This window comes from Hypomesus transpacificus, chromosome 3, assembly GCF_021917145.1.
Source record: "Hypomesus transpacificus isolate Combined female chromosome 3, fHypTra1, whole genome shotgun sequence".
In the NCBI taxonomy this organism is placed as follows: Eukaryota; Metazoa; Chordata; class Actinopteri; order Osmeriformes; family Osmeridae; genus Hypomesus; species Hypomesus transpacificus.
This window is the reverse complement of record NC_061062.1, coordinates 13,055,021-13,067,598: the sequence shown is the minus strand read 5'-3', so window position 1 is coordinate 13,067,598 and position 12,578 is coordinate 13,055,021. Positions and strand designations below refer to the sequence as shown.

At 44.9% G+C, this 12,578-nt stretch overlaps 1 protein-coding gene across 1 annotated transcript; it reads right to left on the bottom strand.

Annotated features, from left to right (window-relative positions):
- Positions 1-261: 261 nt before the first annotated feature.
- On the bottom strand, positions 262-6,032 carry ythdf2 (YTH N(6)-methyladenosine RNA binding protein 2). The gene is made up of 6 exons (XM_047016976.1): positions 5,832-6,032; positions 5,591-5,615; positions 4,291-4,370; positions 2,375-4,015; positions 520-585; positions 262-301 (listed from the first exon to the last, which is right to left on the bottom strand). The coding sequence occupies exons 1-6, from the start codon at positions 5,856-5,858 to the stop codon at positions 278-280; spliced, it is 1,863 nt and encodes a 620-aa protein (XP_046872932.1). The 5' UTR covers positions 5,859-6,032; the 3' UTR covers positions 262-277.
- Positions 6,033-12,578: the final 6,546 nt, after the last annotated feature.

The window sequence follows — 12,578 nt, the reverse complement described above, 5'->3', positions numbered from 1 at the left end:
GTAGTGGACTGGGGAGGAGCGGGGCGGCAAAGAAAAGGATTCACCTAAGGATGCTATGCATTTAGTTGTAGTCCTATGAATAATGGTTTTCTTTTTCTTTTACTACAAGTTCGAAGTAAGTCTTTAAAGTCAAAAGAAATCAAGAAAGTCTTCATTTAGTTTCTCTTTTTTTTGTCCTTGGTTAATTTCCTCCCGTAAGATATCTGAGATCTGGTTGTGACGGGCAGGAGAGGGAGGGGAGGGGGGCATTGCAGTCTTTTGCCCACAGTACCGACTGTTACTTGACACGTCCTTGGCGCTCCTGAAGGATGAAAGGATAAGAGCAAACAAAAATAATGAGTTGATTTAAGTGGAAATGTGCATTGTAATATTACGCATATTAGACACTTGTGGGTTCATACATTCCCACCACAGGCTTTTAAGTCATTCACAATTTTGTGAGTACAAGTACACTAGCAAATTTGCCTTCAAATAAATAGACATAGTATGGTCAGGTGGATTTGGGTTTTTAGGAGTTACCTGAAGTCGGTAATGACTCCTGTTGCTGGGGTTACTGGAGTAAGGATCGCTCCCCTGGACTTCCACCTGCACACACAAAACCACCATGGTTGTTTGTTTTTTTAAAGCTGAAAATAGGCACTTAAAACAGCAGAAATTAATTCTATATTCTGCCTGGTTAGAAAGGTCTGGCTGAAGTTAAACTGAAAAAGGGTTTACACTTCTCTTGACCATACTTAACCTAAAACTCTGATGTATTCATCTCATGCTTTTTTTAGTAAGTACTGGGTCTTAATGCCGTCTTGCACAGCTTCAGCACATCTATTCTCTATACTTAGAACAAATGAGTATTTATGACATGGGACACTTCGCTTTCCTAATATACCTTGTCAGTTACTAAAATACTTAAGAGTAATTACATAAACTACCAACATTCCTGGCCAGGATCAATGAGTCAGTTCCTGGGTCAGAAATCTATGACACACTTTCACAATAGACAAACTAAAAGCTAATGAGTTAAAGAGAGAATGAGAAAACTTGATTGAGAGGTAAAGCAAAACTTTCCCAGTTTAACCATACAGTCGGGCAGTAATGCATGTTGATAATGAAGAGTGAGCTTGACTACCGCTCCAGTCCCTGGTAACAAACGGGTTTCTTGCTAACATAAATAATGCAGACAACTATTCACACAATTAATTCACACAATGAATTAACAATGAATCATTTTTGATGGATGGGAACACATTTCATGAGTTGAAAACTATAATGATGCTTTTCAAAAGATAAACCTGCCCACATACACAGAAAAACCAAAATAAGAACAAACCACGTAGCTTCCTGCATAGACCTGAACATGTAAAATAAAGCCATCAGGCAAGTGAATGGCCCTTCTCAAATAGCACCCCCTCTCATTGTGAAGAAGGCTACACTGCTAATGACTCAAAAACAGTGCTGGACAGCGCTTAGACACTGTTTGCTTGCATTGCATTGAATGGGAAGCTCCGTAAAGGAAAAAACAAAAACTGCTAATGAAAAACCCTTTTAACAGACAATGAGTGAGTGCTGTTTACTCATCACTGATGTTTAATGTAAGGAGTGGCCGTTTCCCCACAAGACAATGAGTGGGAGGACCTCATCGCATGACACACAACCGAAAATACGCACAGGCAGAAACACCAGTACGCCACAGTTCTGGTCAAGGATAGATGAGACAGATTTTCTCTGAATTTTCCCCCCCAAAATCTGAAGAATAGCAACAATTGTGTCCTTGTGGATCAGACTACTGCCAACATTTAACAACCAGTTTCTCTGAATAATTTTAATTGACTTGGCTGCTCTGGAAATAGGCAAGACTGCAGTTTTTCAGTTCAGTTTCATTAAGCATTAAAAGGTAGCCATCTATACTAGAGACAGTTATAGGTACATGGTAGGGTAATATTTATATACCTGCATGGTGGTCAATTGAACAGCTGAAAGCACATGCCACAATTAATTTGACCGTACACAAACTTTCCAAGCATCATAATTGTCCTCCCTTGTCAATGAAGTGTACCTGTTCACTCGTGCAATCGATTTTTTTTAAAGAGAAAGAAGCTAAGGACAGGAATAGGCATGGGACTCTTCACTATTCCTGTGCTTTCAAATCCTTGTGGGGGAGTGGACAAGTGTACACCTGAGAGACTGGGTGGAATTGGGCACTGCACTTTGCATTTGGTTCTTTGAGAGCTCCAAACCATTTATACACATGGTTTATACGTTTCCCTGACAAAACACTTTAATTTTCACAGAATGTATAATCATTTTCATCCCTGGTGAAAGTCCGGGGTTGGCTAGTGAAAAAAAAACACAACAAGCGCCGATCCGTTTAGACATTTACCTTTTTCACACTCTCCTCCTCCTCCTGACGCTTCTCATAGTGGGAGAAGTCGTCGAAGATGGAGGTGGTGTGCTTGTACCCGGCAATGATCTTCAGCACCTGTCTAGCCTTGTCCAGGGGCACCTCCTGGGTGTCTCGGGAGTTGGTGACTGGCTTGTTCTCGTTGTTCTCCAGTCGGATGTGCCTCAGCTGGCTGTTGGGAACGTCCTTAACGAAAATCCAACGCACATCAAACCGGCCCTTCCACTTGTCCTGTGACCACACCCCTGCGCACGTGTTGTAGTCCACCGGCGAGCGCATTTCCGCCACGCCGCAGAAGTGGCCACTACCGTTAACGCTGAAGAGCAGGTATAGGGGGCCCTTGGCGCCCAGCGAGCGGTAGGCAGCGTCCAGACGCTTGTTGCCGTGCTCCGTGCTGCACCAGATGTTGTACTTGATGGAGCGGTGGATGTCGTCCTCGGAGTAGCTCTTGATGATGAACACACGCCCCTGCTTAGGGTTCCAGTCAAAGTCCTTGGGGTTGTAGTTGTTGACCAGGCGCAGCTTCTCCAGGACAGGATGAGGCTCCGAGGGCACCACCACCCCACCTCCTACTCCACAGTTAGGAGGCGACTGCCCCACCCCGCCCCCTGCATCCCCAAACCCGTTGGCACGGTTCCGAGGAGGAACCCATCGAGAGGGTTGGGAGGGCTGAGAAGGGGGTGGACCCTGGGAGACAGGCTGCATAGGAACCCCCATCACCGGCTGCCCATTAGGAGGTAGCTGGTGCTGCCCCATGTGGATGGGGGGGGGACCAACCAACTGTCCGTTGCTTAGGGGCAGTTGTGGGGTCCCTCCAGGGGTGGAGCCAGGCTGGGGGGAGGCCTGGTGGGGTGGCTGGCCGTTGGTGGGGAGGGGAACCTGCTGGGGGGTGGAAGCTTTAGGCATGGTCCCCTTATTATCCCAAGTGCCGATGTCCATGTTGTGTTTGATAGGGGGAGGTGGCAGGTTGGTCCCAGCCATGCCTCCCTTGGTTTTCAGCTTGGGCTGCGGCTTGGCCGGCTTGCTAGCAATGTCCGCCCAGGAGGCGGCCTTCGCGGGGGCGATGGACACAGGGGGCATGATGGGGGCTCCAGTGACCTGGCTGAGGGGCCCCCCTCCAGGGAGACCTGAGCCCACCACCTTGGGGGCCATATCCCCACCACCACCAATCTTAAGCCCAGCCATGCCCTGGTCCAGGCTGTTCATGCCAGGGGCCTTGTTGAGGGGCTCATTGGCAGCGAAGGGTGACTGTCCGTCGATCATGGCACCCCCTAGTGAGCTGGGGGCGTAAGCATAGTTGGAGCTGTAGCCAGAGCTCTGTGTGGACTGTCCCTGAGAGCTGCTGCTCCCCCAGGCAGAAAAGTCGATGCTACTGGGGAAGAAATTGAAACCATGCTGTCCCAGGAAAGGGTTGTTTCCCAGGGGGCCAGGCTGGCCAAACATGGCGTCCGGGAGGAAGTGGTGCTCCCCATTGCTCAGTTGTCCATAGGACGCCAGGTAGGGAATGGGAGGGTCTCCACCAGTGGACCATGCTGCCTCGTTGAGGGAGTAGGAGAAGCCAATGGAGGGGCTGTAGTAGCTGGGCATGTAGGAATCCGACATGGCCGTATAGGCATTGCTCTGGAGAAAGATGCGGGAAGCAGGATGGAAACATAGGTTAAGAGTTTGGAAAAAGCAGGGTTTACATCAAATGTATTAATTAATTTAGAGTGGATTAAGACATTTTATTAACTGGAAGACCAATTCTGGGAGCCTGAATCAGGTTTGGATGATCAATGGAAAGATCATTTACAGTCTACGACTCATGAACTATAAAGGCGTGATCGGATGGTTTTCGTAATGGATTATGCACCCAAAAAGAGTGAATCACATTTTAGGCCATCAGGTGGACTCACCTGTCTAGCCTGGGTGTTCAGGTAAGGCTCAAACTCATCATCATTCAAAGTATCCTTTTGGGTCACAGCTCCGTTTTGCACTGGAAGAGAAGAGGAGATGTGAGACATGAACACATCATGCTTAGAGACAAACAAATACTTGCATCTAATCATACATGAATCAATTGCTGATTAATGTACTCATTAACAGCTTAAATTAACATCACTGGTATTTCAATTTCTCAGAATGAGCAATTTACTTGCACAACAATCTGTTTCAAAAGCCATTCAGTAAAAACATTGTGCAGTTGGGCACTGGACCGTAATCTTTGTTGCTATGCTGCAGAAAACACCTAGATACATCTAAACAAACTAGATTAATCAGTGTGACTGGTCTCTCAGCCATTATACATTTTGACCATATTGTTTATTTTAAATATACCGATAGACAGATGTAATTAGCCCCCTGTGGTACTAGCATGGGTGCAGCCAAGTTGTCACATGCGGAAAACATTTTACTTGTTGACATTCACCGATGTGAATTGAAATCGCAGGTTAACTAATGTGAACACGGTAACACTAAACGTTTAAGGGGGTGGTGGACTCGTAAACAATCATGCGAATTGTGAGACCGAAACACTAGTGGCCAGTTAGCTAGCTAACTTTGACCAGGGGCAGCATGTCGGAAGACGTGTCATTCGTCAGAAAAGCTAACACTTATTGCTACTCGCGAACAAGCTAGCAATAAAACATGCGACGAGAGCGCGAAGAATGTTCTTGACTTCACCACCAGTTTTACGCTTAGCTGCTAGCAGCAGAAGCGAAGCAAAATATCAACTACTTAGTCAGCTGCGCTACGAGAAAAGTTCAACCTACTCCTCTACTTACAAATAACACTAAAACCAAGTAACTTATTATATGACAAGTGAATATACTCAATAAATAACCTAACACTATGGCTGGGAGTGGTATCCGTGATATTTTTTTGTAGGAAGGAAGGTAGCTTGGCTGACTACTGTAGCTGAAGATGGCTTTCCTGCTGACGGAGTTAGCCATCTGTAGCATACTAGGCTTATAAAATGCCGAATATCCGCGTGAATAAACTAAGAGCAATTTACATAAGCATCAACTCCGCATATTTAAGAACACCTACGCAAACGAGATATGTAGCCAAAAAATGCTTGTGTAACTGGCCTGCTGGACAGCTAGCTAGCAGCATGCTAACATATCTCGTCGCACGAGCAGGGTCTCCGAACGCTACCAGGCAGCACGTAAAAGATTCGTTCACTCAACCTTAACTTAGCATGTTCCTGTATCTTACCTTTATTTCCTTGGCCTTTCGGTCTCTGGATTGGGTCCAGGTGATTCATGAAGGTTTGATTTATGAGAAGAGAGGAAGGGAAAAATATATGAAGAAATGTATAGTCACCAGTCAGTCCTTTAGCAGGTGGTCAGGCCTACTGCACTAGCTACAGAGAGACACTGTCTTGGTGCTAACTCGCTATCCTTGCGTCTCGGTGGAAATTTGGCCTCGTAAATATTCAGAAAGTGCCTCTCTTTACCTGTTCAAGAAGGCTGCTGGCTGACATGTCTTTCTCCCTGGAGGCTTTGTAATTTAATTAGTTTCTTATTCAAGCAACAGGGTGTGAGAAATGTCTATTTAATAGTTAGCCAAGTGCCCCTCTCTCTCTACAGAGCTTAGATTCTACACAATGGCGGGCTGCAGTTCCTTCGATCTCAGCGCTGAGAGTCGATTCAACATGGCTGAGCAACCACAGCGAACCGACAGAATTTATTCATGAAGAACATGCGCCCCTCAATGGCACGGAGGAGCTTTTTAACGTAGCCTACCGACGGTAACTCTAAATTAAAAATATAAATAACCAATGTTACATGAACGCAAACAGATTTATATTATGCTTTAGAATCAAACTAATGAACCGAATACTTAATATGCTCAATATAGTTGGTCAGCTAAATACAAATATTTTGTTGAAAAGTTGGATAACAAGGAAGACAAGAAAAGCATCAAAGCCCAGTAGCGTAGGGGTTTTCTACGTATTTAGCCAAATCAAACTTTTGTGGTCTTAAATATTCGATTGGTAGCACAAAATTGAACTGACTCCTGATATGATATGTCATGGAAAATAAGAGCGACTTTTCAAAGTGGCCTCTGCCCCCTTGTCATTCCGTGTCTCATCCAGGAGATGTCCTCCGTGTCGCGGGTTGCGTGGAAGGGTGTAGAAGATTGAAATGGACAGCTAAAAAAGTTCTTCAGTCTCTTGCTAAATAACTACGTCACATTATAACGTCAACTCAACAAAGAATACTGACAAAGAATCCCGTATACATCTGTTCTTGTTCTTCTCTAACATTTCTCAGAAATGTTACGTGGGTAGTAGTAGGCCTATCCTTCCATCACTAAACCACATGGCAGCAGGGGAAACTGTGGTGTAGTCCTCTCACGCAAAGCCCTCTCTATACGTGGCCTTATCAAGGGAACTGGTTTGGTCCCAGTATTCACTACCATCCATTGTATCACAACATTTCTCTCTCTCTCTCTCTCTCTCTCTCTCTCTCTCTCTCTCTCTCTCTCTCTCTCTCTCTCTCTCTCTCTCTCTCTCTCTCTCACACACACACAAACATATTGCCAATCACAGAAATATATAAATCACAGCCTCTTACTTATATTTACACACCCACAAAGACACCCACACATAATAAATACACATATATACATGTTATATCTGTATTTTCTCTCTCCCTCCCTCTCACCCACACACGTGCACATCCGTATAATAACGTCATCTCATTAGTTACCCTTTCATCCTTGATGATCCCTGAAGCACTACAGACTTACTCTTTGGATGTACCTGTCATCCACTTTTGTGTTTATTGTTAATGAGCAGAGAGGTCTATACTCCCACAGAAACTACAGGCTTTATCCTCTAGCGCTGTATATACCACACACAGCTGCCTCTTCATTCAAAAGTCCTACTGACATCAAGGGGCTATTTTGTTCTTTGAATGTCTTTGTCTCAAGCTGATTTCAGACCAGTCCTTTATGGATTCGAAGCGATTCGAGGATTAGTAAAAGTGCTAGGTATAATTAAACAATTTAATTTGTGCACATCTTTCACTTTAATTGTTATCGTTCATTATTTTTGTGTGCGTGTGCTTCTTGTTTGTTGAAAAAAATCAGTACCAATGCATTTACCTTTCCATTTCTTTCACCTGTATTTCTCTGTTCAGTCAGTGTCCATTTAGAGTTTATATTATGAGCCGGGGTTCGAAGACTATAACCCTGTTACCAGTTATCGTTGAAAGGGGTTAAGTGTTGGTCAGATGGTATGTGACTGGCACCTGAGACTACATCACAAGCGGCCAGAAATACACACACACAGCCTTTTTATAAACAAGTCACCTCATTAGTTTTCCGTTTCATCTATGTAACAGTAATCATTTTTACAGAAGAGGCCTTGTGGTGGAGTGGAATGAGGCATGGTTCATCATGAGGCAACTTCAAAAGGTGGTCTTACATTTATGTGCAAGCTGTAAACTACATTGACATTTAGTCATTTAGCAGACGCTCTAATCCAGAGCGATTTACAGTAAGTACAGGGACATTCCACCTGAGGCAAGTAGGGTGAAGTGCCTTGCCCAAGGACACTGTCATTTGGCACAGCCAGGAATCGAACCGGCAACCTTCTGAATAATAGCCAGATTCCCTAACCGCTCAGCCATCTGACCCCCCTAGCAACATAAACATTAAGGATGTAAAGGTTGTTGTACTAGGAAAATACTCTTGATTCTTTGAGACAGCAGCATGCCTGTCACATATTTACTTTCAGGTCAGAATCATTTTTGGGGTGTTAAAATATTTTCCAGGGAGAGTTTCTTGCGGCCACTGCCGATTGGACAGGTGGTGCAGCGTGGAGCAGACCTGGCAGTTTATCAGCCAGTAAAAATAGCTGCAGCCTCCATGATGTCACCGAGGAATAAATCACTGTCTGAACTCTCAGGATCACTGAGACGCTGCAGTAGAAATGGTCTGCAGGCCTCCTGGGACGCTACACCTCTTCTTGACCTCTCTGTTCTTTCTACCACTACATTTCTATCCCTGTCTGGATGTCTGTGTCCCTGTACTGAGAGAGAGAGAAAGAGAGAGAGACTGGAGAGAGAGAGAGAGAGAGAGAGAGAGAGAGAGAGAAAGAGAGAGAGAGAGAGGCGACTGTACGTACTCCCCCTCTTTTGTTGTGTCGTGGTCCACCCCATACTTTCCCTCTTTCTGTCTTTTTAACTTTCTCCTTTCTGTCACTCTCTCTCTCGCCACTCTCTCTATTTGTGTCTCACTCCTTATTCTAAGTTTTACCCAGGCCCTCGCCTCTCAGCTTGCACACTCATGTTTCACTAGCCTTGCCACTATTCACTCTCTGATGGCAACACTTTGGTTGAACTCTTCATGAGCCGCCGTCACAAGGGCACCTTGTCAGATCATGTGGCCAGAGAAGGTGGTAGGTACATGGGTGAGATGTATAGCGGAGACACTGTGTGCCCTCAATCAACCATCTATTCCATCTTCACCATCTTCAGTCATGTTCAAGGCTGAAAAAGAACCGTCATCTAAAAGTGTGGCATGATCTCACCACCATACCTGGCATTCTGAGGTGCCAACACCATGCAGCTGATGTGGAACCAGAGCGCCTGTAAATCTTTGCTGTTTGACCATGTGACATGCCACATTTGTGATCCCGAACCCCTCCATCCCCCACCCTCCACCCCCCACTTCCCCCTGCCATCCATGTTACTGAACTAAGCTCCAACTCCCCTTCTCTCTCCAAGACTTGGGGCTGTCAGGAGCTTTAGAATGAGAGTGTATATAACTGACTTGTACCCCCAGGTGCTGGTGCTTACATTTTTGTACTTATCAGCAGACAGGATAGTATGTCTTGTTATCGTTGTCAATGCCAATGCCATCCAGCTGTCACGGAACATACAACCTCATTTAAACCAAATTTTCCTTTAATTTGTTTTCACCAACCCCACAGGTTGGTGAAATGTGGGAAAATGTTTTGCCTAAAAGACATTCCATTCAATGTGTTCTTTCTCAACTTCCCCAGCCGAGGTTTCTGGTCCTACTCTGTTGGAATTTCCGTCAGGAAGGTGACAATCCCCTGTCCCCAGAGCAGTGTGCATGACATCAGCGACCCTACAGCAGTGCCTCGAGCTTTGAGCCGCCGGGGATGCACGGCGGGACGACATCAGGAATGTGGCACTCGCCAGCCATGGCTGGGATGCTGTTAATTCACATTCTGTCCATTTGAGAGGGTTAGTCCTTAATAAACAGTGGCCAGGCCAGTCTAAGGGACAGTGAATGTATATATGCTGCTGTAAGATACATTGCATGTACATTATGTGTGTGTGTGTGGGACGTAAAAACAAAAACACTCTTTGCCGCATGGCCGTTATAATAACATAGTTTACTTAATGTATTTCTGAACAGCGTCTCAGAATGAAATAAGTACACTGTGAGTATGATAATGGTAACCTTGAATCAACAATTCAACCATAAATGCCACATTCAATAGCTCTTTGTCCATAGAGTTTTTTAGCAGTCGTCATTGATATGTGCGTGTTTGTGTGTTTGTACAACAGTGGGTGTGCGAAAATGTAATTGCCTACAATGTCTGTCTTGGCCATGGCTGACTTGAAAATTGACTTTTGTCCATAAAGCTGGACAAAAAAACGATGGACTTTGAAGTCAGTTGAACATGATAGCTTCAAGAAGACAAACCTGCTGCACGGATATACTTGCTTTAATTCTCATGATTTATCACTAACATTTGGGGGAAGCAAGTGGCCTTTGTCAAACCTGTCCATAAGTGGGCCAGTGTCTGTCAGTCCTCCGGGATGGATCTGGACAGCTGAGAGGTCTCTGTGCATGTGTGTGTGCGTGTGTGTGTGTGTGTGTGTGTGCACAAGTGTGTATCTGGAACCGGACAACGGGCAACAGCTGTATGTCTCTGTTTCTTTCTTTTGCCCATACAAACACATACAAACACACTCTCTCACCCCCCCCACCCCCCACACACACACACACACACACACACTCACATACGCACACACTTTGGAGCGGGACATCATCTACGACTCAGGCTAAAGTAGGCATGGATAAACAACAGTGGAATCCTAGGAGCCAACCCTTTGGGTATTCACCAGGCTGTGACCTTAATAAAGACTGTGTTGTTTCAGGAGTTAGCTTAAACGGTCTCAGTTTCATCTTGCACTGTCCATCTAACTATGTCCAAACTGTGTGTGTGTTTGACTCTAAGGTGCTGTTTGGTGTGCACTCTTCAAATAACCTTTTATTGTGTCAGTTTGTATTGGCTGACCATGGCAGGACTAATAAAAGTCTTTAGATGTGACTTTATTTTACTCAACAGCTTCTGTATTTTTAGTAATGTTAATAAAGTATTCTGGGTGTTATGATCTGAATGGTGCTCTAAATAAACTTGGTTGCTGTTACTGTTGCAGCATAGGAATCAGGCGGACCAATCGGGTCGACCCAAGGAGTTCACATTTAGCCCCAGAGGGGCGTGGCTTAGATGTAAGGGGTCACAAGCAAAGGGTGACGTAATTTAAGTTTATTTTCAGCACACACGTAAAGGAACAAACACACACATGCACTCACAAACAGGCAAGTGAACACACAGATGCTGGAGGTGCAAATTTTATGCACGCACATCTGAATGAACCTGCATCAAAACACAGTCACAAACACACAGGTGCATATTTTGATCAGTGTGTTCCTTGTCAAGAGAGTCATCCGTCCAGCCCTCCACCCTTCACTAGTTGGTAACCCTATGACAAGTGTTTCTGTACCAAATGTACATGAAGATTCACACACACACACACACACACACACACATACACACACACACACACACACACACACGCACACACTCACATACACTCACTCTCAAACCCACCCACCCACTCACACACATACACACGTCCCTGCCTAGCAGAGACAAATGACTGCAGGCGGCTGTTCCAGGGGGAGGGCAGGGTGGTAAAGGATGGATGAGGTATATGTGTTGCTGGGGAAGACAGGGGAAGAGTGAGAGAAGGAGAGAGAGAGAGAGAGAGAGAGAGAGAGAGAGAGAGAGAGAGAGAGAGAGAGAGAAGGAATGGAGACAGCCAGAGAGAGAGAGATTCAGTCATGGTCATTAATACCCGAGGTCTCCCTTCCGTCAGTTGCAGCTGTTGATCACGCTGTAACTTTGAGTCGTCCAACATTGCATCACTTGTACACGGGCCTGTGTTGCCCTGCTCGTTCCTGACAACACTCACTCACACACATACACACACACACACACACACAGACATACACACACACAGCAGTTCTGGAGCTTTAGTTGTGGAAATAAAATGGACTACTTCTAAAACTGAAAGCATGAAGCATGAAAGTACAATTTACTGAAGGACATCTGTGTTACTGTGGATAAACACCCCATATCAATCTCTCAGCAGATGATGACATTTATGGTTGTAACAGTTTAATGCCATATTAATATTTGGCTTTTGTGAAAATAGAGATATGCAATGCAAAGGAACAGTAGGAGAGTTGAGAGAGTTTATGATTTTTGGCAAATCAAAGCAGCTACGCAGGCTAACAATCCTGTTTTCATGACATTATATCCAGTAGCGCACCCAGTAACAGAGTGTGGTCAGTACGTAGTGAGACATGGAATTACAGGCAGAAACCCCTGATCCCTCCCTTAGGTACGTAGTAGAGGGACGATGTAACTTCCCAACAACCTCGTCCACACGGCCATCAGAGGCATTCCACCTCAGCTGACACTCGTCCATGGAATTCTGCAAATATTCCACACTATTCTCTCAGGCCTTCTAGAGTGTCTGTCAAAAAGACTGGCATAGCTGGGCCAACCAAGTACCTTAAAACATTTAGAGAATCCAATAGAGACAAAACTATTAAACCTGAGAGGAAGTCTTCAAAATATTTTCACAGCAGTCTCTAGCTTCAGGAGGGGAAATTACAAATAGTTTATTTAGGTCAATTAGCTTTGCCATGTGTTGTGGTGTGGAGTGTGTGAAAACTTCTATTTGTTTGTCTAACGGATAGGTGATAATTTGTCATACATTTGTGTAGAGTATTTTTTCCCCTGTGTTGGAATGGTTAGTGTGTGCAACCTGCAGCTGACACCTATGTGACACACTGAGAACACACTGAATACTTCACATGACTTCAGACTTTACTTGGCAACGAATCATGTCTGTTTAAAAGA